This window comes from Cynoglossus semilaevis, chromosome 16 (genome assembly GCF_000523025.1).
Source record: "Cynoglossus semilaevis isolate Cse_v1.0 chromosome 16, Cse_v1.0, whole genome shotgun sequence".
In the NCBI taxonomy this organism is placed as follows: domain Eukaryota; kingdom Metazoa; phylum Chordata; class Actinopteri; order Pleuronectiformes; family Cynoglossidae; genus Cynoglossus; species Cynoglossus semilaevis.
This window is the reverse complement of record NC_024322.1, coordinates 3,799,017-3,823,750: the sequence shown is the minus strand read 5'-3', so window position 1 is coordinate 3,823,750 and position 24,734 is coordinate 3,799,017. Positions and strand designations below refer to the sequence as shown.

The 24,734-nt window shown below is 39.2% G+C and overlaps 2 protein-coding genes across 5 annotated transcripts in view; one reads left to right on the top strand and one right to left on the bottom strand.

Annotated features, from left to right (window-relative positions):
* The window catches only part of LOC103391767 (kalirin), a 93,285-nt gene extending 73,879 nt beyond the window's left edge, over window positions 1-19,406 (top strand). The window contains exons 36-41 of the mRNA XM_025064110.1: window positions 341-531; window positions 611-712; window positions 801-949; window positions 1,219-1,321; window positions 16,974-17,052; window positions 17,185-19,406. Coding sequence (XP_024919878.1) covers window positions 341-531; window positions 611-712; window positions 801-949; window positions 1,219-1,321; window positions 16,974-17,052; window positions 17,185-17,393 — 833 coding nt within the window. The 3' untranslated portion in view covers window positions 17,394-19,406. The remainder of the gene's footprint in view (window positions 1-340; window positions 532-610; window positions 713-800; window positions 950-1,218; window positions 1,322-16,973; window positions 17,053-17,184) is intronic.
* Window positions 1-24,734, bottom strand: part of phf11 (PHD finger protein 11) — a 959,893-nt gene that overhangs the window by 748,554 nt on the left and 186,605 nt on the right. The gene's annotated exons all lie outside the window — the stretch shown is intronic.

Below are 24,734 nucleotides of genomic sequence, written 5' to 3'. Positions count from 1 at the left end.
ACACAGATAGACTGGAGTGGCCTTGGTACAATAGCAATGAGCACCCACTATTTTGTGACCCACAATATTGGGACATATATTTTGCATTCATTTGATATAAAGTAAAAAAAAAATAACATAACTGCCACCAACCAGATTTATTTACCTGACATTGTTCCAAATACATTCAAAAGACTGTATAAGGGTAATTTTCTGCATACTGGACATTAAAAAATTAAAGAAAGTGTCCATAAAGAATATAGAGTTAATACCTTGTTATATTCACTTCGTGACAAAAATATAAATGTGTTCATTTGGGATCTGTGTGACTGGAACCTCATTTTCATTCCTCGTTCCTCAGGTTTTGAGGAGAACCTGGAAGTTCAGGGTGAACTCATCCTGCAGGACAGTTTCCAGGTTTGGGATCCACGCTCTCTGATCAGGAAGGGCAGAGATCGACACCTCTTCCTGTTTGAGTTTTCGCTTGTCTTCAGCAAGGACATCAAAGACTCAGCGGGCAGAACCAAGTACCAGTACAAGAACAGACTACTGGTGGGTAAAGTGGGTACTGCAGCTACACAAATGGAACTGTTCCTGACTAACGTGTGTCTCCTGTTTCGTTTTACCGCAGACGTCAGAGTTGGGGGTGACCGAGCACATTGAGGGCGACCCTTGTAAATTTGCTCTGTGGGCGGGAAGAACTCCGTCCTCCGACAACAAAACAGTGCTTAAAGTCGGTCAAAGTTTAAATTTCTGTTATTTTATTTCTGGGTTGAACGTGAGGCATTTATAATCATATTCTCACATTGTTAATCGTCTAGGCATCCAGTATGGAAGCCAAACAGGAGTGGATCAAAAACATCAGGGAGGTGATTCAGGAGAGAATGACTCACCTGAAGGGGGCGCTCAAGGAGCCTCTTCACTTGCCTAAAACACCAGCACTGACCAAACCGAGGAACAACACAAAGAGGTAAACACAGAGACTTCACCAGAAGGAAAAATAAAAACTAAAAAAATATGTTTTTTTTTTATTTTTTAATTTATTTTATCAATTTACTCATCTGTTTCTATTAATTATATAGTATTGATTTGCGGGTTTTTTTTTTTTTTTTTGGATAACTGTCGCTAACCGACTATCTTTTTGCCATTATTCTATTTCTCTACTTGTTTGTATTTATTTATTGACATATATATTGATATTCATTTGAATTGTGCCTGTGTGTGTGTGTGTTAAATCAGGGAGGCAGGTGAGGATGGTGACAGTCAGGGAGATGGCAGCAGCCAACCAGACACCATCTCCATCGCTTCCAGGACGTCACAGAACACTGTAGACAGCGACAAGGTAGGAGTCAAACACACTACTACTTACTTTACAGAGGAAGGTTTACCTCCACCCTGACGAGCACCTCGTCTGGGGCCTGTGATGAGCTAACGACCCACACCTGGCAGAGTCCTACAGGGTTTCCCATGCAGCTGCCGTTGGGCAGAGGCAGACTGTGTTCCTCTGCACTCGAGAAGACTAGAACATACTCTGATAGCCTTCAGGTAGTTTGAACGCTGTTGGCCGCTTGGTGCGTGTGGTTGAGAAACAGTCAGTGATGTCACCGAAAGAGCAGAGAAGCAGCGGGTGATGAAAAACCTCTTCAGGTTGTGTACGGGCGTCTGCTCCGATGCGTCCTACCAGGCAGTACCTAGTGTCCAAGTAAGACCAATGTTCATGCATTTCTGTTTTAAACCTCTTAGGGCTGGGTTCACAGACTGTCCTTAATCCATACTAAATAAACTGGGACATCTAAGTAGCTTTTGGTTTAAGTTGGAGACTTTAGAGTCATAGAGTAAGGTACGTAAGCCTAAGTATGAGCACATGCTGTTGCTCTAATGGTTGGAGTGAAATTGAAAACACCATTTAACAGTGTGGATCTGGAGACCAAACAGTGGCAGAGGCTCAAGTAATCCAGTTCAAACCATACTGCTGTAACTGAGCAACTAGTCTGTGAAACCAACCCTTAATGTTATGGAGTTCAAGTCCTTCTGGCTGTGGTTCAGTTAGTAGAACGGGTGGCTGTGATATTTTCTTACCAAAGTCCAATGAGAAATCAATGATTTTTTTACAGTCTGTCAATCAATCCCCTCACATTAACAGATAAAGTATCAGTAAACTGGTATCTTTCTTCAACATCATCATCAATCATTATGCCATCAGATAATTGGGCAATAGTCAGGAATCTGAAAGAGACTCCTTCTGCTGGCCATCAGTAGTACTGCAACCAAAATGACATTTCAAGGTTGGATTTAAAGTGAGACATCAGGAGGAGGTCGGCCAGTGATGAAAAATGGATATCAGTCAGAATCACATGTCTACACATGTTTTAAACAGAGCTAAGTCTGACTGTTGGTGTTTCTGTTTTTGCTTCTTTAACATAAATGTGGTCAGTGTTTTTTTTTTCTCTTTTCTTTATTTTCTTGGTCTTGCAACCACCTTTAGTGGAGATCACACACACAGAGACACACACATCCATCTTTACACACAGATATCAGTCATGGCCTCCCACTGTAGAGTTACACAGTATGGCCTTTTCACCACACAACCCCACGCCTACACTCTTACCCTGCCTTTAAATGTCAACTGCCCCCCTGCCCCCATACCCAACACCACCACACAACCCCAACCACCACACACACACACACACACACACACACACACACACACACACACATTGGTGTCTCACTCGGTGTGCCGTTTTCTGTTTCTCACTTTATTATTGTCGTTTCTATCAGACAGTCTTAGCATCCGATGAGACAAAACAGAATGTGTCTTTCCTAACTTAACCAGACCTTCTTTATCCTCAACATGAAAACATATTAGTGTTTTTCTAGTTTTTTTTTTTTCATTTCTTTCATCCAAACGTGGGTGTGTTGCTGCTGTCATCCAGTTTATTGTTCCTCTGCCTCAGAAAACTCCAGTCTGTGCTATTCTTGGCGCCTCCTCTGCTGTTTTTCCACAGAACATGAGGAGAAGGGTTCCTGCATTTTGTTTTGATAAGTTTTTTTTTTATTGTATTTTGTTTGCTGACACGGCAGAGTGAGGCTTTAATTGCGAGCAGCAGTGATGTGGGTGTGTGTGCGCGCGTGTCTGTGGGATGGATGGTGTCTGTTTGTAATTTCAGTTGACAAACAGACCTAGAGCTCATGAGGACACGGACTGAGGCGCTGTGAATTGTTTGGATATTAAAATGAACATATTTAGAACAGGTTTCTGAGGTTTTTTAAGGGAAGAAAAACAGCATTATTGTAGACTTTTAACACGTTTTTATTATTATTATTATTGTTGTCATTAAACATTATACATTATTTATTTTTGGTACATGATATAAAGTGCTGTGTAGAACTGTAGACACCAACCCTATGCTAATTCCAGGGCTAACCTAACATGCTAGTGAGTCGTTTGTATCTGTCTAGTCTAAAAGATGCTTATGTTTGAACCATAGTTTTTGCTGATTCTGTCACATTCCCTCGACTTATATTTATATTTATGGCAGTTAGTGTTTATGTGAGTATAACATTTTTGCCACCTGCTGGTCAATGCTGGCATTGTTTCCTCAGATATACAGTATGTACAGCTTGATCCAATACTCAGGATCAGTATCGGTGCGATACAAAAAGTAAAAAAATCAGGATCAAACATTGAAAAAAAAAAACGAAACAACTAAAGGACCCTCCTGATCCGATACCTAAGCCCAGAAAAAAAGTATTGGAATAATATTGGTATCGGCAGATACTTCAAGTTGTAGTAGTTCCTAGTTGTCCATGTTCTTGGATTGCAGTCGAAGAGTTAAGTCTCATGTGATCGTTCCAACGTCGCTCCCCTCTGTTGTATTCCCATGACTCAGTCCTGGCCCCGTGGGGATTTTATTATCATACACGCGGCCAATCCTTTGTGTATTTTGGAGGTGAGACAGTTCACTGATCAGTGCGGCTGTGTTTGTGCACGACCGTAGACACACTCTAGGTATGCTTTCAGGAAGAAACTCTGAATAATTCTTCTTTTTTTCCTGAGATGTAAAAAAAAGGGCATTTGAGGATGGAATTATTTTCTTTTGATAAACTCAAACAAGCTACAGCAGCAGGACTGAGAACTTTGAAGGTGTAGTTTTATAGATCTCTGTTTACATGGATCAGAGTTTTTACACAGACATTCTTACGTAATCCGTACGTTATGCAACAGTCAGTTTTATCTGCTAAAAATCCCGAACAGGAAGTTGCCATGAAACCAGCATGTTGTCTTTTTTTTATCACCGTTTTATTATGCCATAATCCGATTGACTCCCATTAAGAAGTCATTTATCCAGGTGATCTTTTTCACACTACATATATATATTGGATTATTAAAATATGTCCAGAAAATTCCTTCCAATTTACATCAAAATGAATTATACTTTTCTTGCTCCCTTCCCCCTACCTTTTTCCATCTCTTCCATAATTAATAATTATCTTTGTCCTCCGTTACTTCATCCACTCGTTTTCTCTGTAGTTCCACCTCTTTTCCCGTTTTTCCCCTCAGCGTATCCAAATTTTAGACTTTCTTCTCAGCATGTGGTCGGCTCCTGATTAAATCAGACGAACTAAGTATATGTGTGTTCTTAATATTTTGGTTTAAGGGCTCCAGTCTGCTGTCTGCTCCATATTCATGTCTATATTTTGTTTCACTTTTTTCCCCCCTACTTTTATACTTAATCTGCTCCTTTTTCCACTGTCCTAAAGCTGGCAGTGATCTACTGTCTTCACCCACACATGCACTTGGTAATGTACTGTCGGAATCCCCTACCATCTTTCACTTGGAGACTTTTCACACCTCTTTATGTCCCACATTAAGTCCCCACCCTACCCTGTCTCCAGTGCAATGTAAAAACAGTCGCAACTTGACGTAGTCAAATGTTCCACTGTCTCCCTCTCTCTTTCTGTGTGTGTGTCTGTGTGTGTGTGTGGACAGGATTGGCAGCTTCTGGTTCTGGTGGTTTCTGTAGGAGACTGAAATGATGAATGCCCTGTTATATTTCTTGACTTTTCGTCTTATGTTCTATTTTGTCCGTACTTTGGTCTTATGATACTGGATAGTAATTGTCTTGTGTTGTTTAACAAAAAAACAACATCAGATTGTTGGGTTTTTTTTGGGGGGGGGGGGGCTGACAAATTACGGTGTTAATGACGTTAATTAAATTGTGATGTAAGTGATTGTAACTCCAATAATTCCACCATCAGTTCAAGTGGGTTTTATTGTCTTCAGCCATATCAAGTACACAGTGAGACGGAATTAGTTTCCACGGCAACAGTTTGATGCTACGTCTAACACTTTATAAAGACAGTGAGTCAAGACAAATCTAAACACACATATATATTGTCTTAATAAAATAATTCTATAATCTAGATAGCAAAATCTATAATCTAGGTCAGTGGTCCCCCAACTTACCAACCTACCTACCAAGGACAAGTTAATACCACGCCATTGTTGAAGGATTGTTTAGTTTTCAATGATTCAACTTTATTCTGTTAGTATCAGAATCTGAATCACCTGTTGTTCTGAAACATTGTCAGATTATCTGTTAATGAAAAAAAGGAAAGGGATTTGACTGGATTTTTTTTTTTAATCTGGTACCAAATGACCTACGGACAGGTAGCAGTCCTCGGACCCGGGTTTGGGGACCCCTGATCTAGATAGAGGATATGAAGACAGGATTTGACTACTATCAGAGTTTCCTTCATTTAAATTTTTTATTTTATTTTTTTTAGATTTCTAGACATTTAGTTACGTATATAAATAGCAGCAGATCTAGTTTCATCATAAATACAATACAAATACAACAGCCCTAATATTCTACTATTTAAATCTAACATATGTTCTGCAGTAAAGATCCTTTCTGGGGTGATCCCAAAGGTTCCAGGAGTAGCCCTGGTTTATATAAAGAAACAATCCTAGTAGTTTTAACCAACCTTTTGGTTTCTGCCGGCACTCTCTGTAATTACTCGTGACCCCAGTGTTGTAATCCTCAGCTGAAGGTCAGGGTCGATGTTCTGTTGTCATGTATATGTTCCAGACCGTGGGCCCCGTGACGTTGTCGTTTCTGTGACGTATCTCCTTGGCTGAATGACTCAGCTGTGGTTCAGCCTGTGGTCTGATTCTTTATTTAAAGGATCATTCCAGTGGTTTTTTTCATCACAGCTCCACCACGGCCCCTGGAGCTCAGTGTACCTCTATATAGCTTCCTCCCTGATGCAGAGTCACTTTTTTTTTTTATCTTTGTAAACTCAGTAAAATTTAGCATGAGTTGTGGTACCCTTAAGGAGGAAATATTCTACACAACAGCAGACATCAAGCATGTATGGGTAATGTTTCAAGGAAAGATCGAACACATCTCATACAGTATATCACTTTTTCTTCTTTGGGCCATGACCTTCAATCCTTAAAACATAACTCCAATCTAAACATCACACAACTTAGGCATATTTGGATATAACTAAAAAAATAGAAAAGATTACGCAGCCTTATTTTAAGACATGATTGTTCTAGAGAAATTACAGGAGGTTTTTTTTTACCCATCTACATTATTTTGTCATTGTTTTATCTTCATTCACTTCATATTAATAATATTAATTAATATTAATTTTCCTGCAGCCTTTTTTTTTTAATCAAATATTCAAATTTCATGAACTGAGGTTCAGCTATTTGACTGCCTGAGGTGAAGCTAAAATTGCCTAGCTTTCCCAGACCTGCTTGTGTGTGTTCTCTTATTATTATTATTTTATTATTATTATTTCACTGCGTGCCTTCTGCAGTTTTTGACAGTAATCTTCAGGTTCACCTTTCAAACCTTTCAAAGTTGGCTAAACAGCTCAACCGTATTGTAAATAGCTTGTATGGTTGGTGTAACATTTCTATGTGTAGAAATCTTTCTTCAGGAGAGAGGGAATGTTGCAGTTTATCCAGATTAAAGAAATGATGCACGAGGTTGGAATTCAATCTGTGGCGTTCCGGCTGCACATGTGACAGTGCGTGATGCCACGTTGTATGGCTGTCATTTTTTGAATTAATTCCTCATAACCTGATTTAAAAACAGGCTTTATGAAAGTGTTAGAATTTCATAAGAATTGACCCGTGGTTTGTCTGAGTTAGTGGTGGTAAACTGAATAAAAATTTAATGTAATTTTGTCAAGCACCTTATACATACACACATGCAGCTAACCTGTTTTAAATAAGATATTTCAGTTAAGTTTGACCAAGGTTGAACCCGCATAGATGTTCTTCACATCATTAATTGACCTAAACTGGAGATTTTCTTTCAAGTGTCGAGGCATTGTATTCTTTCTGAGTTTAGACCTTTGCACCTTATTGTGAGTGTTTAGCCCCAAGTTTATTGCGATAATAAACCCTATATCCAATAGACTCAGTGAACATTATCATCTTAGTTAGCTGTCTTTTGCAAGATCGCGAACTTGCATTGCCTTGCACTCGTATAGTTTCTCTCAACGATTCAGGAAGCGGCCAACTGTAATCTGTGTGTATTTAGAGACTGTGACTAATGGATTTACAAAAAAAATCAGTGTGATCATGCACAATTAATTGTCATTGTAACTTCATTCATGTGTTCACAACACATCGACATTTCCAGCACTGACAGAAGGGATGCCTGCTGCAGGGTGCACCTATTCTAATGTGTCAGTGTCTGTTTGTCTACACACAAAAAAACCTTTGCTGAATGTCTGGAGTTGCAGGAGAGTACATGAGTGTGGTGCAGAACATGTTCAGTTCAATAAATGCATTAGTAATTGTTGGTGTGTTGTCAACAGGTTGACCGTATTTGTATCAGGCAGAGGCTCTGATGACAGAAGATGTTTGCAAGTCACAACGTGTTTAATTTTTCCCCAGTACAGTGACAACACTTGGCCGTGGTGGTTTTACACACGTGTGTACTGATGAATTAGTGTTCTTCAGGCTAGAGTGGTACAGAGGCCTCCTGCAGGTCATATGACTGTGCTGTCACACAATCAACGGAGGCACACAAACACACACTGCAACACACTATGAACGCTCGCATCGTAGCTTCCAGGGAGTGGGTGAAATGTGATCTCACACACACACACACACACACACACACCAAGTAGTGTGCAGCTCCCATCAAACACAAAGCTATGGCTGTGTATTATTGTGCGACTGTGCACGCGCGTACACACACATGCAGATAGCTAGCTAGGGAGAGAGAAGGCGAGAGAGAGAGTTAGAGAGAGAGAGAGAGAGTGAGGGCGTGTTTGTGTGTGTGGCAAAGACACAAATAAGGGAGTTGTCAAAGTCGGACAGTGAGAGACAGAGTCTGAGACAGACGAGGAGGACCGGGTCGACATGCCAAAGTGGATGAGCTTTAAACTGTTCAAAGAGAGCAGCAGAGTGAGTAGAAAGCTGCTGCACCTTACACACTTTCCACACACACTCCGCCGCTCACCCATTCACTCCTTAGCCTGCTAAAATAACAGACTAGGCTTCAGACTAGACAGTAATGTGATCTAATTCAATCACAGATGTGCTGTTCTACTGTCTGGAGGAAGGACTGTTATGTCTACGGATGAAGACCTGAAGTTTTTTTTTTTTTGTTGTTGTCTTAGGAAAAAACAGAAATGTAAAGAAATGTTAAAATGCTCAATGATTGTTTTGGTGGGTGTTTTTTTTCTATCTATAAGAATTTGTTTTGCTTCAAAGTTGAACCTATATTGAGTTTGGTTTCTTTCTTATTCTGGTCAGAAATGCTCTCAAGTTTCACCTAGCATGAGTGTCTGTGTGTGTATGTGTGTGTGTGTAATGGGCCAGATTAATGGTTAAACAAGGCTTGTGCATGTGTCTGTGTGTACGTGTATGTGGATAGACAGGCTGAGGACAGGAAACAGGTCATTTGTTGCCACAGAGACTGACGAAGTGAAATGTGAGTCGGTCTAAATCAGATTGTGCTGCATATGCTTTGGGAAATTGATATAAACGGAGTTCGAAATTAAGTGCATCGCTTTGGATTTTGACTGGATTATCGCAGTTTCAGCTTTAACGTGCACAGTTGATGAGACGCTCCTGAAGTGTACTGTATAACTACTGTGTACCAAGAGTCCTCACTCCGTATAATCTTCATTTTCTCAGAAAATCCTTATAGATTAGAACTTTGTTATTCCATAGACGACAAATGGAAAGTTAGAGATTTTTACACAACAATCAAACTATTGAAACCTTTAAAAGCAGATGTGAGACATAGTCGCAAAATGCAGATGCATTTTTACTTTCTTCCCATAAAGGCCAGTTGGAAAACTTACTAATGCAGTGTTTAAGAATACAAAAATTACAAGCTCTCACAGGACAATACCACCATTTTTTTTTTATCCTAAAAAAGCCGCTCTACTATTTCTTTGCTGCAAATGCTGCAAATTAAATCTTAAAAGTAATTAAATTAAAAGTTGCACTTTTTTTCGTCCTTTGGCTGGGTTTGTGAATTGTACTCAGATGCGAAATATATAATTTCACATTGGGTATTTTTACACTGAAAGTCCCCAGAGGGCATTCTAGTGCTAGTCCTGTACCATTCAAAATGTACATGTCGTTAATTTCACACTGAACACCCCTAGAGGGCACTGGTGTGCCTTATACTTCTGAGCGACTTGTATATAATTTTTCTTCTTTTTCAATATGCATTTTTTGTCTGGTGCGACTTATACTCGGAAAATACAGTATCGTTTATACTTTTCAAATGGTTACTTATGTAGGGGTGTTTTTTATTTCCCCCTCAAATACAGTATACTGCCTACTGGAGCTTTAAGTTCTCATTACTCCAACTGTAATACTGTAGGTTGCGCTGTAATAGCAGAGGGAAGTACTCTTTACGCCTACACAGCCTGCCCCTGATTGAGTCGTTAGCGCTTGATTGCAGTGCTTTTGTGAATTTAACTGACGGTTCGAGTGGTTTCTGAAATGTCTGCAACTGTGTCTGTGGTTTATTTTCCTTTACAGCTGCATTCTCTTTTGTTTTTTTTCCCCTAAAGTGGGCAACAACCAGTGCGTGCAGTTAAACTGTGGCTCCGTCGCTTTTCCTCCAAATGTTTTTTGCTTCTGTATTTTCAGACAGTGTAATCCCTGGTCCTTTGTAGCTGCGTTATATGATGTTGATCCAAAGTGGACAAACAGCAGGCAGCTGTTAAAGTCACTGTGGTGGGCTTTGTCCTGCAGCATGAGTATCCAACATGTGATCTGAGATCAGATGTTATGACATGCACATCCACGTGTGCGTTTACGTTTGTCGCCTCACACAAACACTGTACTACAGTAGAACTGTCTGTACTGCCTGTGAGCTGTTAGTTCATTGTGAATCCATCAGAGCAGCACCATGTCTCTTTTTAGCAGAAAAAAAAATCTAGCAATTCATAGTTCATACAGAACTATTGATTTTTCTGACATCATGATTACAGCCTTGATCTCAACATCAGCCCAAACCCAAAAGCTCCTAGACTTTATACTAGTGGACTGTTTTTAGTGGAGTCAACCATTGTTGGTTCATTATCACCCACTCCCCTACATATTTGGCTTCTCATTTTTATAACACTTTTGTAAACTTTGTTTTTACAAAAAAAAATTAAGTAAAGTAGGTATTGGTATTGTGTTTGAAATGACAGTCTTGGAAACATTCTAAAAATGAAAACATGCTGGTGGGTGTTTAACCTCGCTGCTGTTCAGCTCAGGGGTGTGCAGAGAAATGCATAAAAATGTGGTAATGTTTAGCATTAGCATTGGGGGAATTGTGAGAAATACAACTATTACTGCTACATATATATATATATATATATAACTAAGATGATAATGTTCACTGAGTTTATTGTATGTATATATATGTATGTATGTATATATATATATATATATATTCTGATTGCATGATGATTATGTAGCAGTAGTAGTTGTATTTCTCACAATTCCCCCAATGCTAATGCTAAACATTACCACATTTTCATGCATTTCTCTGCACACCTATGAGCTGTTCATTCCGTTGTTTTAGTCCAGAAACAGGAGCTCTGGTTTGCCGTATGATCCCCCGTCTTTACAATTCGCCCAAGTTCTTTTCAGCTCCACATTTTCTCACACTGCCCATGTGGGGTTTCAACTCCATTTCCATCTGTTTACATAAAGCTGTCTCAGGGCTTCTGTGTTCTTCTAATGAGTAAACCAAACCCAACTGAACCAAACCCTACGGCACAAAAAAAAAAGCGCAACCCAGAAACCACAGTATATAGAAAACCTTGGGCACGTTGGTCTTTTTTACCCCCGAATTGAACTCGCCGTCTATTTTCACAGTGGTTTTTGTTTGTAGTGAAGACAAAGAGCTTCACTTCTTTACACGAGGTTTATTCTAGTGTAAGGTTTACTTGTCAGGAGGAGGTTTGTTTTTCAGTCTTTAGTCTCAGGCTGTTTACACAGGGAGGAGTGTTTCTTAAACAGCGATGTGTTTTGGAGTCATACACCATTTAAACTAGCAGACACTTGTGTTGCACTTACGGTTTTGCATCCTTCCTCAGTCTTGTTGTTGTTGTTTTGCTTTTCACTTTTGCGCATACATTTTACATAGAGTGGCAGATGATCAGCAGATGGGCCAGGTTATAACCTGTGAGTGTGAATCATGCACCTGAGCTCCTCATCTGATCTGAGATCTGCCATATGGTGCAAATGCATTTGAAACACCTTCCAAAAACATGTATGTTTTTGACACTGCATTTTAAATTAATTAATAATTAATGAATTAAGAATTAATTGTATGGATGCATACATGCAGATTGCGTATTATTTCTTTTTATGTAACTGCACAGAGTGTCATTTCTAATGTATTTGCAGTGACTTATTTGGGTGTCTCTCTGACTAATGCACTCAAGTTATTTTTGTATGTCATAGTACTGTGTATCTTTGGCTATTACAGAAGCTACGCTACCTCTTTATAAATGAATTGAAATACACTTTTGGTCATTGCTCATTAGAATTTCCTCTGCAGTATTTGCTCTAAAACATTCCAGGCAAATATTTGTCATAAAAACAGTCAAATCTTTTTAAAAGCCCTGCAGTCAGATTTTGAGCTGGAGTTAGATCTTGTGAAATTCCAGCCTATGTTTATATGTCATCAGATTCGGTGATGGTGATTGGATACAATTGTTGCATACGCATATCTAATGTCAACAACAGGTCAGCTATTGGCTGCCCTGCAGCACTGACCTTGAACCGGACGAGCCAAGATAAGCTGAAATCTATTTTCCCCAAAACATGATGATTTATGACATGTTATGGTGCATTTTAAATGCTTTCATACTCAAAATAAGAGATTGTTTATTCTAAAAATGTTTATTAAAAGAAATCCAACAAATTAGTAGCCCATAAATTGTCCTTTGCGGCCCAGCCGCCACTGTCCATAAGGCAGGAGACTCCAGCAAACACCAGAACCCACGGACGTTTCTAATACAATAACACGGGCCGGATCAGTTAATTCTACTATAATTACGTAGTAGGTGGTGAACAGTGACATGGTTAGTTTGTGTTTACCACCCAATGTCACTGAGCAACTGCTGAGTGAGAGCTTCTGTTTGCACAGAGAGCACGTCGTCCTGTTAGAGACGAAGAAACACTTCAGCCTCCTCATGAAAACCAATGACACGCCACTGTTCCCCACACTCCACAGGTCTTATTCGCTCAGCTGAAGAAGGACGGAGCCGCTTCGTTCCGCTCCTCGCAGTTTTACACGACTGTAGCATATGACCGTCACTAACAACGAACGTGTCATCTGACTCCAGGGGCCTCGTTTATTAGCGTACGCAACGTAAGTGTGCGTAATTTGTGCGTACGAATATTCCCACGCCAAGTATGGGATTTGTCAACTTGAACTGCGGCGAAGTAATGTGTGTAAATTTGTGACCATGTGGTAGAAGAGTGAAACTACAACGGGTTTAGCAATCTAATCTTCACACGTGTTCCCTGCTTCCTCTTAATAATACAGATTCATAGTGATTAGTGATTCAGCAGACATTTTGAATGATTGGTGTGACACTCATTCCTTTCTAGTGTGCATATGTACGGTGTACACACAGTTGACAAGTACAGATTTTTTTTTTTTTACTTGTTAGAACCTTTTCTGTGCATGGTTTGATGAATGAGGGCCTCCAGGGCTCTGGACACCAGAGCGGAGCTGGATAGAGTTCTGTCATGCTGGAAGTTCTTCAGTCAGTGGCCTCTGAGTGTAGATAGTAGTAGCTTTGTTGGTAACATTTAGAAAATGAGAGCTGAAGTTTATCTGATGAGTACTGCGGTTTTGATGACGGCTTAATGCCCTTTTATCTTTGATAGAAAACGTTAAAGGAAGAAACTGTGTAATTACTGCGTTGGGCTTTTTAAGATGCAACAGCAGAAGTTTGTCCTTGGGTTTAGACTTTTAGTTTACAGAATGGATGTTTAGCAGGTTTAGTAAAACATCTCCTTAATACCCATAGTGCATTGCATTCTCAGAGATTAAAGTACCTACAATAATATGCAAATGTTTCTGGACACTTGGGTATTTCATGTCTTTGACAGCTTTAATCTGAGAATATAAATGGACTTTGAACAGATTCCATTGGGCCATGTGTGTTTGTAGCTCCTACGAAATGGCTGGTGTTGCACTTTCTACAAGTATTTCAAGGCCCTGGATATTATTATTATTATTATTATTATTATTATTTCAGAAACGTAATTGACCTGCTCACCTGTGATGTCAGAGATATTATTATTATTTCAGAAACTTAATTGACCTGCTCACCTGTGATGTCAGGAGCTCATGTTTACCTACCTTTGCTGGGGCAAAACATTGCCGCGTGGACACAAACGATCTGCAGCTGAGATACGAAGCATTTCTTTGTACACAGATCGAAGTGACGTCAGTTTCCAGGATAGTTCTGCCCTTAACCTGTGCAGAGAAAGATGTAATCAGCCAGAATAATTGAAAATACCCTGTGTGTGTTTGAGTGTGTGTGTGTCGGTGTATGGTCAGCCATCTGTCAGGTGTAAGATCACCTGTACTTTTTATGGAAACGTGGGTTGAGGTTGCTAAGAGACCTTTAGCCTGAACACGCACTGGCTTTCTCTTTCTCACACACACACTCTCGCATACAAACAGGCTGACATTTTCCAAGACGATGAAAACGGAAAGAAAGCAGCAGAAAGTAGATCTGTTTGTTTTAATTTGTTGTTGATGTTTTCTTCTCTGACTTTGGCCTTTTCTTGAGTTTGTTGTCATTGCCCTTTTCTCAGACTTTCTGCAGCACTGCTTGCGTCTGTCTTCACATTTGTTACTTCTAGATGCTATTTATTTCATAATTCGTTTTTTGTGTGAGTAAGTCTGAGTGAAAGTTTTTTTGTTTTTTGTTTTTTTTCAAGCACATTAAGCTCAGTACATCGAGAACCCTTACTTTGGTTCAAAACAAAACTGGAAAACAAAAAGTCTTTTGTCTCAACATTTCCATCCTTCCTTTACAGCATGCCTTTCTTTTTGTTGTTAATCATGTACATATTTTAAATCTGTAAAGTCACTGAAATGCGATTTCTTTTTTTTTTTTTTTAACTCCCCTTTTTATCCCACAGTGTGGAAATTCCCAATGTTCCAAAGTGGGGGAAATTCACACTGTTTATATTAAAACAGTACTTTTATTGTGACTTGACTGATGCAGGTCATCTCTGAATTGATGACCACACACAGGTGTAAACAGCTCATCAGCTGACAGAGTGTTTGTACAGGACACAGATCATCAGATTACACCAGGTCGGGATGGTCATGCTTTTATTTTGAAATGCACAGCTTTATTTCAGTTAAATCAAGTGACATTTCCCTTTTATGTTTTCACCATGTAACTATAATGTACATGTCAGAATATTTAGATTCATATTATTAAAGTGTTATTAAAGTGTAAAGTGTATTTTAATACTTTTTCTTCATTTAAGGGTGTTCTTTTCAAATAGAAGAAAGCATTACTATGATTGGTCGGGTCAGTTATTTTGAATAATGAGTATTATTTTTGGAGTGAAAATAATGGTTTCTATTCGAGCGTCTGGTTTCTGACTGTATATGTAATTTTTTTTTTTTTGTTTCGTGCTGTTCTTCAGATTCACCAACCTCAGCAGTATCATGGCCGTTTATAGCGCCGTGAAGTGTTTGCATCAGCTCTGATTTGCTCTTTCAATAACTGCTTTATCAAATCTTTGCAGCAGGTCATATAACGGAACGTACTGTACCATAAACCTCAAGGGTAGGGCTTTGGTTTTATTTCCTGTCACATCCTGTCAATCATTAACTCCTAACAGCCATCTGACTGACTGATGATATTAACAGCTGCACAGTCAACAGTCCACATTATTAATGGCTGCATGCATTAAAATAAAATAAGTCTCATCAGGTACTTGGTACCCAGTATTTTAGTATTAAGTTTCTAACAGTTTAATTATTTATATATATATATATGTATCTTAAATGAATGAATATAATTGTTCAATGTGAAAATAGCATATCACTATGACTGTATGATGGTGATTCAAACAACACATTCTTCTACCTTTAGCTTATTGTACCTGAATAATCTTTTACATTTTCACCTTTATAAAAGTATTTGAAATAATATGAATTAAAAGTGAATAAAAGCTCTGGATCTTAGGTTCAGTGGTCCACAACATAATGACATTTATGTGAACTTACTCACTCACCCATGCACTCATTACACCAGATACAGGCTCAGTCTGTGGTCAGGACTGTATTGGCATGCGGTCTGGATGCGGACCCCGTTCTGTACTTTGAGAAGTCCTGGTTTAGATCTTTAGGATCCTTGAACAGGATTTATTCTGTAGTTGCTATAGACAACAGCAGTCCTTGTATCATTACTGTGCCAATACTGCATTCTAATATTTATATCATTCACAAAAAAAATTGATACTTTGAGACTGCTTTTTATTAAGAACATCTTCGCACAAGTCAGACTTTTCTTTTTCCCCCTTCCGGTAACATTTTTTATTGCCTTAATGATTTGTTCTGTTACAAAACAAACAATAATAAAACACCTGAAGACACACATTAGTACTGACTACACTAATGTTCCTTGGCCTATTCAGCAGAGTGGATAGATGAGTTCATTATACCAACATTTGTTCATTGAAACATGGAATCAGTTCTTAATTTAAGTGACACGGTTTACTGGACAGCAGGGCGCAATGTTCCCGAGTAAAAAGTGTAATTGCTGTAAAAGCTCTGCTCACTTTCTGTTAAGCTGACTATGATAACTATGTTCAGAAGAATGTTTCATTTGTTTTTGTTCCTTTATTTTGTCCTGTGTTTTATTGACATGTTGTCTTAAACCGTTTGAGGACTTTTGTTTATATTTTAATACAGAACTGTTTCCTAGAGGATCAAAATAGTCCTCTGTTAATGAGAAGAAATAAAAACTTGAGGTTTGGGTTGAGCTCTCTCTCTCTCTATCTCCCTCTCTCTCTCCCAGTTTCTTACACACATACACACACTCTCAACTGTTTCTTCAGCCTGTGGTTAATTCATTTAATTCCGAGTAAGTGTGTTTGGGTGGTGCCTGTTTGCTGAGTCTTGACAGTAAAAATATATTAGGCTAATATTGTTCTTAAGTCTTTTCAAACTGTTTCAATACAATGTGTGAAGTATAACATTTCAGAGAGGCGATCAGTGATGGGATTTCTGTGATGTAATTAAATGTGTCAGTGTTTTTACCAAACTCTTTTTCTTGGTACAAAACAAATCTTTTGGGACCCACCTGAGGGTTGCGACCCAGTCTTTGGGAAACAATGCTGTATCTGACCTCACTTTGTCCACTTTGTCAAATTTGTCCTGGTTTTGACTTTTCATGACATGACATGTCGTGTTTCAACCATTTAACCTCTGTCTTCAAACGTCTCTCTGCAGCTCTCTGGTGGCTGTGAGCTGACGGTGGTTCTCCACGACTTCACAGCAGGATGCAGCACAGAGATGTCAGTCAGCACAGGTGAGACTGACAGAAACGTTCACTCCTGTCAGAGCAGCTCAGCCCGGCTCTGCCCTGCTCCTGTGGTCTGTCTTCAGTATTAAATATCTTTGGAGCTGAAAAACCCACCTACAATATTCTCCCTGCGTCCAGGTCAGACGGTGGAGCTTCTGGAGAGGCCCAGCGAGCGTCCAGGCTGGTGTCTGGTTCGTACCACAGACCGCAGCCCACCACAGGAGGGTCTGGTTCCCAGCTCTGCTCTCTGCGTGTCCCACTCTCGCTCCAGTGTGGAGATGGACTGTTTCTTCAGCTCAGGAAAAGGTAGGAACAAAAAAGTTCAACCTAAAACATTAGTTTGTTAGAATTCGATCACTTCCATTCTATTCTCGTTCAGTTTGAGTAACGTTGACAGAATAAATACGCCTGCGGTCCTGTGGCTTTAACCTGGTGTTCTTATGCCAAAGGGTTGTACAGTTTATTTTAGCATAAGCTAATGTGTTGCTCAGCAAAGAATATTGAAAAACCTGCCAAAGGTTATCTAAAAACCTTAGAAAGTCGTGTAAAAATAGCAATTTCTAAAGTTTGACTCTTCTGGATATCTTAAAACATAATCATTTTTCTAAATAACAAAAAAAGTGTACATGGAATTATGATAAAGATGCTGCCCACATTGCAAGGTCAAAGGTTATCTCAGCTGTGCTAGTCAATTATGTATTAAAATTATTAAGTAGGCGGCAACGCTGAGTTTAAATCCATACATGAGGGGACGTTCATGTGGATTTATGTCAGAAACACACATTACCTCTGAGGTCCAATAGCAATAAGCAATTCGGTACATTTTTGAGGTTCTCAAATATCTTGAAATATGTCAATAATAATTATTATAATAATAATTTAGCTCCTTATTTGTCCCCTTTGGGAACAACATATCCCTACGTTTGTTTAGTTTGTTTCCATTGTAGAATAAATAAAAGTTGATCAAATGCACACCTTCTATTTAATTTAATTCACATTTTTTACTGATTTAATAATTTAATGTTTGTTACATAAAACTCCAGTGAAATAGACCTGCATTGACCTCTGTTGGTTGGATATAGAAACTGCAGAACTCTCCTGTTTAAAGCCTGTTTATTGTAGGTGTATTCACACACTGATGCCACAGCAGAGACTAAAACCTGGTCAGTCCTGTTATTTATGCATTATTTATTCAGAGCTTTATGCAAAAATCGATCTAGTTTGTTTCACATGTTCATCAAGGTGAAGAGGTGTTTGGCTTTGGTATCTATCTGTTTGGTAAAATGGTTGTTAATGTGAGCAGTTGCAAATGTATGTTTGGTGAACTTTAAAAAAGACGTTAATCTGAACCTGATTAATCTGACGTGACACTGTTATAGGCAATAAACAAACCCTTGAGTTAGAATGTTGAAGATATATAAAGACAACAATAGTCTGGCTTTGAGACGTGGTTGTGAGGTGGTCGTCCTCCTCCCTTTCCTCATTTTTATTCAGAGTTATCTTTTTAGTCGCATTGCTGCCACCCACTGGTTTGTGTTTCTGCTTACGCAGAAATGTGACAACTTACTAAGTGTAAATGTCAACAGAGGGCAGCATGCTGGGCACAAACTCACCCCAATGCACCTGTAGAATTTACTATAGGGCGGTACAGTTATATAACTGCAGTTTCTTTTTTAGGTGTTACTTCGAACAGTGCTCGTCTTATTTGCCTTGCAATTTTTGTCTTTTTATTACTGGTGAGGAAAAATTCTCTCTCTAATGTGTTGCTGTAGAAACATGCAAATTCAGGCTTTGTGACCGTTACACATGGAAATAAACACAAAAACACACACACACACTATTACATTTGAATATTACAGGTCCCCTCTGTACACGAGCGTGACTGTGATTAATTGAATTGTTCCTCATTTGTTAATAACGAGTCAAACTGTTAATTAACCCTAAGACTCTAATTAACGGCTGCTGAGTAAAATTCAACCCCAGCCTTCGCTCTGAAGGAGTGTGTGTGTGTGTGTGTGAAGTCTCATGACTGCTGCTCTATAAAGTAGGTCTCCTTGTCCTTTTCTCCACTACTGTAAAGACACAGGAGACAAGTTTGTGGCCTTTTTTATTTAGTTATATGGCATACGAAATATGTAATGTTTAAAATATATATATAAATTATAGTCATTATCAACCTAATAATATTATATACTGTTTTATACATAATGCTGGTTTAAAGGCATCACCTGTCCTGGAGCTGTGATAGTTGTTTCCCACTCGCCATTTTAATTAAAACCCACTGTTCCCTGTTGCTCCATCTGACAACTGTGGTGTGTCCTCCAGCATAGATGTGTAACGTAGGTCTGTCAAAATAAAGGTTTTGGTCCAGTTAATTTATTTGTAAAGATTATTCCATTATGGGGTTTTTTAAAAACACATTTGAATGCATGGGCAGAGTGACGCAGGCTGTGAATTGCTGGTTTTGCAGCCCAGGCTCAGTCTATAGACTGATCTATAGAATGATCTTGTATCTGTTTATTAATGAAATGCTTATTGTCCAAGGGGACCTCAGGACATGGTTTATAATGGAACTTGTGTTCATGTTGGTTTATGTTTGAGTTTGGAGTTCTGTCATGTTTTTTGCTGTGTAACTCTGGTAGTGGTGCACAAAATGGGACACTGCAGGGAAACTGTGTTGCTGCATAAACTTTATCTGGGCTAAGTGGAGTTCAGTGTGCTGTCTACCTCCAAGGTGAGACACACACACACAAAAGTTTCTCACGGTTCCTTCAGATGCTGAGCTTTGGCCTGATTCAGACAGTGACTTCAGTAAGTCAGTGTAGTGGGTAAGAAAAAAAAAAAAAAGAATGTCTATTGGTTCTGTAGAACCCGTCAACCCAAAATATTCAGTTTTAATTCCTTTAATTGTGTGTATTTGTTTGGCCTGTCGGACCATGTAGTTTGTTGATTTCAGAGACTTTCAGAGACAGGGTTTTATGTGTCATAGTTTGATTGGTCAGAGACTTCAGGGTTTTATGTGTCATAGTTTGATTGACAAACGGTGAAGACCAGTATGACGTGTTATTCACAGGTTCTGTAGAACTCCACCAACTGAAATATAACGTCTTAACATTCTTTAGTACAGAATCTGCCCAGGCAGAAGACCTGTTTATCTTGCCTTCCAACAAACAAACCAAACAAACTTACAGTGCCCTCTGCTGGAGCACACCTATTCCTTTAAAACAGCGGTTTCGTACTGACCTCAGGTCAGATCAAACCTCTGCTTTAGGTAGTAAAAATTAAACTTCTGAACTGAACTTTTGGATAATTGTACATGGCTGTAGATTATGTATCAATATTTCCAGATCAGTTGTCAGTCACTGTGTATATTTATAAATTGTTATAATATTTAGGTCTGTGCTGCCCTGATCTGAGGCCTTCATGTCTATTTGCCAACTTTAAAATTATTAGAAAAGGGAATTCCGATCCTTGACCATCAATGTAGCACACGACAGGTTTTATTATAACAGATTGACTCCTGTCTATTCTACGATTTAATAGTTTTCTTTGGCATCAGGTTCCATCAAAATCCCAAAGTCAGAAGGCAGGGAAGCCAAGCTGCAGGTACAGATCTGAGATATGAAACAGTCATCCGTCAGTACTCTGTCTGTCTGCTGTCTGATAGGTCAGCAGTGTTTTCCTGGTACAACTTATTCTTCTAATAGTAAACAGTAGGCTCAAGGACAAGGAAGCAATCGAGTAAACTGATACAAACGTCCAGCAGAACTGTGGTTCACTGTTTAGTTTGTAGAGTAAAATGTCAGTGTGTGTGAGAGAGTGTGTGTTACAGTACTGATATCTGAAAAGTCACTTATTTCCTCAATTTCCACACACACACACACACACACACATGCATGAACTTAATTCTCAATTTCACTGTGGAACTATGAAACTGTGTGTGGAACTATTAAAGTCAATGTCTGAAAAAGAAACATATAGATGTGTGTGTATGCGTGTGGGTGTGTAGGCTCCTCCTCCCACTCTCTCTCTCTCTCTCTCTCTCTGAATCTCAGCTGTGCAGATTTGGAACTCTTGTTCATTTGTTCTGGAGTCAGTCAGTCAGTCAACCAGCGTGTGTGCTGTTCAGGCCACATGCGTGTGTGTCTTTGTGACTGTGTGTTAGACGGCTGTAAAGAAGTGTGAGACCAGGATGCATGCAAGGCAGTGAGGATGAAGCGAGGCCGGCGCTGCTGTGGATGGATCCTGGCTCGATGCTGTTGCTGCTGCTGCGGCGGCGGCGCAGGTGGGATAAGATGTTGTGTCTGTGTGTGTCAGTGAGCCTCTGAGTGTGTAGGCTTGAAGTGTAGTTGTAGATTTGTTTTTGTGTGCTCTTTAAAACCAGGCAGATTCGGCGGGTCTGTTTCTCTGAGTTTGTCCTGAACCAAGAGGAACTTTTGCTGATTCTTTAATTTTTATATATGAATTCTGTAGTTGATGCTGTTGAAACTGATTTGCGAGTTGCGAAACAGGAACCTCTGTGTCACATGGACGAACTGAGACAAAGTGTTGCCTGGACAGCGGGGGGACACACGGAGACAAGGACAGCTTCTGTCTTTGTTTCTCTGTTGTGTTGAGCAATGTTGTTTCCCTCCCTGGGTGTGCTTTATTATATGAGTGTATGGGTGTATGGGTGTGTGCTGGTTCTGTAGCAGGTTACGACACGAGCCCAGATACTGTAAGTGTTTCATGAGTCAAGCTTTGTTTTTCACCTGTCGATGACTGTGTCCTCACACTCAACATGGAGATGAAACCTCTGTCAGTTGTCAGTAAAAGTCCAAATGTCTGCTCGGTTGTCTGTTGTTGTAGTGGGAGTTGAAATGCAGTTCTGGTTTACACCTGATCAATGTAGAGCTGAGAGTAAGCACTGACCTTAAATCTGACCAATAACAACACATCTGAAATCAGCCTCTTTGGAGCGACATGTAGTAAAACCATGGTATCAAACAAGGCAAAGTTTAATAATAATATAACGCCTCTGTGCCAGCACGTTGTCCAGGTTGTCACTGATTTTCTTTGTAGCTAACATTGACATGTAGAAGCTAGGAATTGCTTTCGATCTAAGCACACTAACGACCTTCCTGTGTAGAAAATTAAAAAAAAAAATGTAGTCAAAACTTTCTAAAACATTAAGGGAAAAAAGATCTCAAGTCAAAACAATCAAGGAAGCAGTGTTTTCATTGGATATTTCCTCATTTTAAAAATGTTTTGGCACTAAGTCGCGACCTACTTGTTTGCCTTTGTATTAAAAGATATTAGGAAGAGGAAATGTTGCTGAATTTAAGGGATAATTTTAACAGGTCATTCGAGGTTAAATCAATTATATTGAACTGATCTTGTAAATATTATTGTTTTTCTGTGGTCTGCTGCTGACCTCTAGGCCAGCTCTCCCTCGGTGGGCTTTAGCTGGTTAAATAAAGGAAACTAGAACTTAAAACAATGAGGGTTGAAAAGTGTATTTGATTGAAAAATTACCCTATCATGCTTAGGGGAATCACTTGCCTTGTCCTTAAGGTTGCCTTAAGAAGGCGTCCAGAGAATCCTTCTAGCTTTGGTCCAAATGTTGCCTCAGATTTCTAGAATAATTAACTCACTCTGGTGGCCAACAACCTGGACCTACCTAAACTAGTAAACATGAATAATCAATACCCAGAAAAATATGCCTAAAAACCTTGAATTGAACTGTATCTAACGTCTGTCTACTAAAAAGATCTTTGACCAACATGTACCACCAAAACATACGGTAAAACTTCATAGGCTGGAACTGTTGCTTGACAAGTCCAGCTACATTCTGATGTGTCCCTGAGCAGGACACTCAGCCACCAAACTGTCCACCGTTGGACAGCAACGTACTCCGAGACCTGGCCTGAGCAGTGTTTTAATCAGGACACACTGCAGTTGAAGTGCCGTCAACGTTCCGCTGGTTTGTGTACGCTTAGCCTTTAGCTATCTTCTAGCTGAAGGTTAACTTAGTTGTGACTGTGAGCAGACGGTGGACTTCGGCCCCCTCAGCCTCTGAACTTACTGTCTGCTGCGGTGTTGCAGGCTGTAGTATCGTTCTGGCATGTAGCTGAACGAGTTCCTCTGGTTTCAGTCATGGCTGTGACTAGACGTTTGCATGTTTGTCGCGTGTTATCTTCCTGTAATTCAATGATTGTCATGTGATTCATTTGATTAATCACAGGTCATCTGTGTCACTTGTCATTCAGTCATTTTTGGTTTTGGTTTTGGTTGGCTTGTTATTTTTTAAATATGTTTTGGCTAACCTTCAGATGTACATCTGTTTACCTATGATGCAACCATTAACCACTACATTACTACAGTTTCGTACACATACAGTGCAGTATCTTAGTATCATATTAGTATCATAGTAGTAGCAGGTGTTTCCCTCTGTGATACAGCAGTATAAACACCACACACAAGTCAACATATTTAGAAGCCTTTAAAGAGGAGTCGAGGTAATACGACAAGAAAGAGTTTCATTGTAATTTGGCATCTTATTTCTTTTTTTTTTTAGATAGATTTTCTGTTATGCATAAGGAAGTGAATTAATTTAACTTTTGACAGAAGTATTTTTGTCTTTGTCTTTTTGCAATGTTTGATTTTTTTTTTGTGCTCAGTTTTCTCAGAATATACTTCATCTATCTTATATTCTGTTTTTTAATATTTTGGGCTAGGTTGTGGGACATTTTTTGCTAGTTCTCTGGTTAACTCTTGTTAACCTTTCCTGCTTCTTAATTATTCTGTATTTGATCAATATTTGCACAGTTTAATAATACGTCCTTGTATTATATCCTGGGTAATAATAGATATACTTTTGATTTGTATGTCCAACATTAGCCATTTTTCTCAACTTGAGCAGTTTCTGGGTGGCTTGGATTGGATTAGACCTTATTGATCTGACACTGGGGGAGCTGATACGTTGCAGCAACAGAGGATTCCACTGTTCTGTGATCATAGTATATTTTCAGCAATGATGTGTGAGCTACAGGAGCTTTAAAAGAGCTGCCTGTACAGTCAGGTCAGGTCAGGTGGTGTACATCGCTGCTGCTGCTGCTGTTGTTGTTGTTTTTATTGTACTTGCATTTTTTTTCTTCTCGTACACATCAGTCTAGAAGCACTTCCTGTCTTAGCCATTCACTCCATGGTGACAGAGTGACTGACTGTTAGGGGTGTAAACTGATCCTGCGTCCCATCCATTACCCATTAAACCTGAGGATGGGCCGGAAACTACTCTGACCCTGAGGCGCACACACACGCACAGAATTCTAGCTGAGATAATGGACAGGAAAAGCCTTATCTTTGTCTTTGCTCTCCTGCTTAATCATATAGTCATTGTTGTCTGATTATCAAATATTCAGATGATATCTAATCTCATAGATACCGTATTTTCTGGACTATAAGTCACACTTTTTTCATCCTTTGGTTGAGTCTGCGACTTATACTATATATAAAATATATAATTTCACGTTTGTTATTTTCACACTAACGGTCGCTAGAGGGCACTGGTGCGAATTATACACCAAAGCGACTTATATATGGTTTTTCCTCTTCGTTATGCATTTTTTGGCTGGTGCGGCTTATACTCCCGAGTGACTTGTAGTCTGGAAAATACAGTAATTATTTACTTTTTTAATGCAGAATACTTC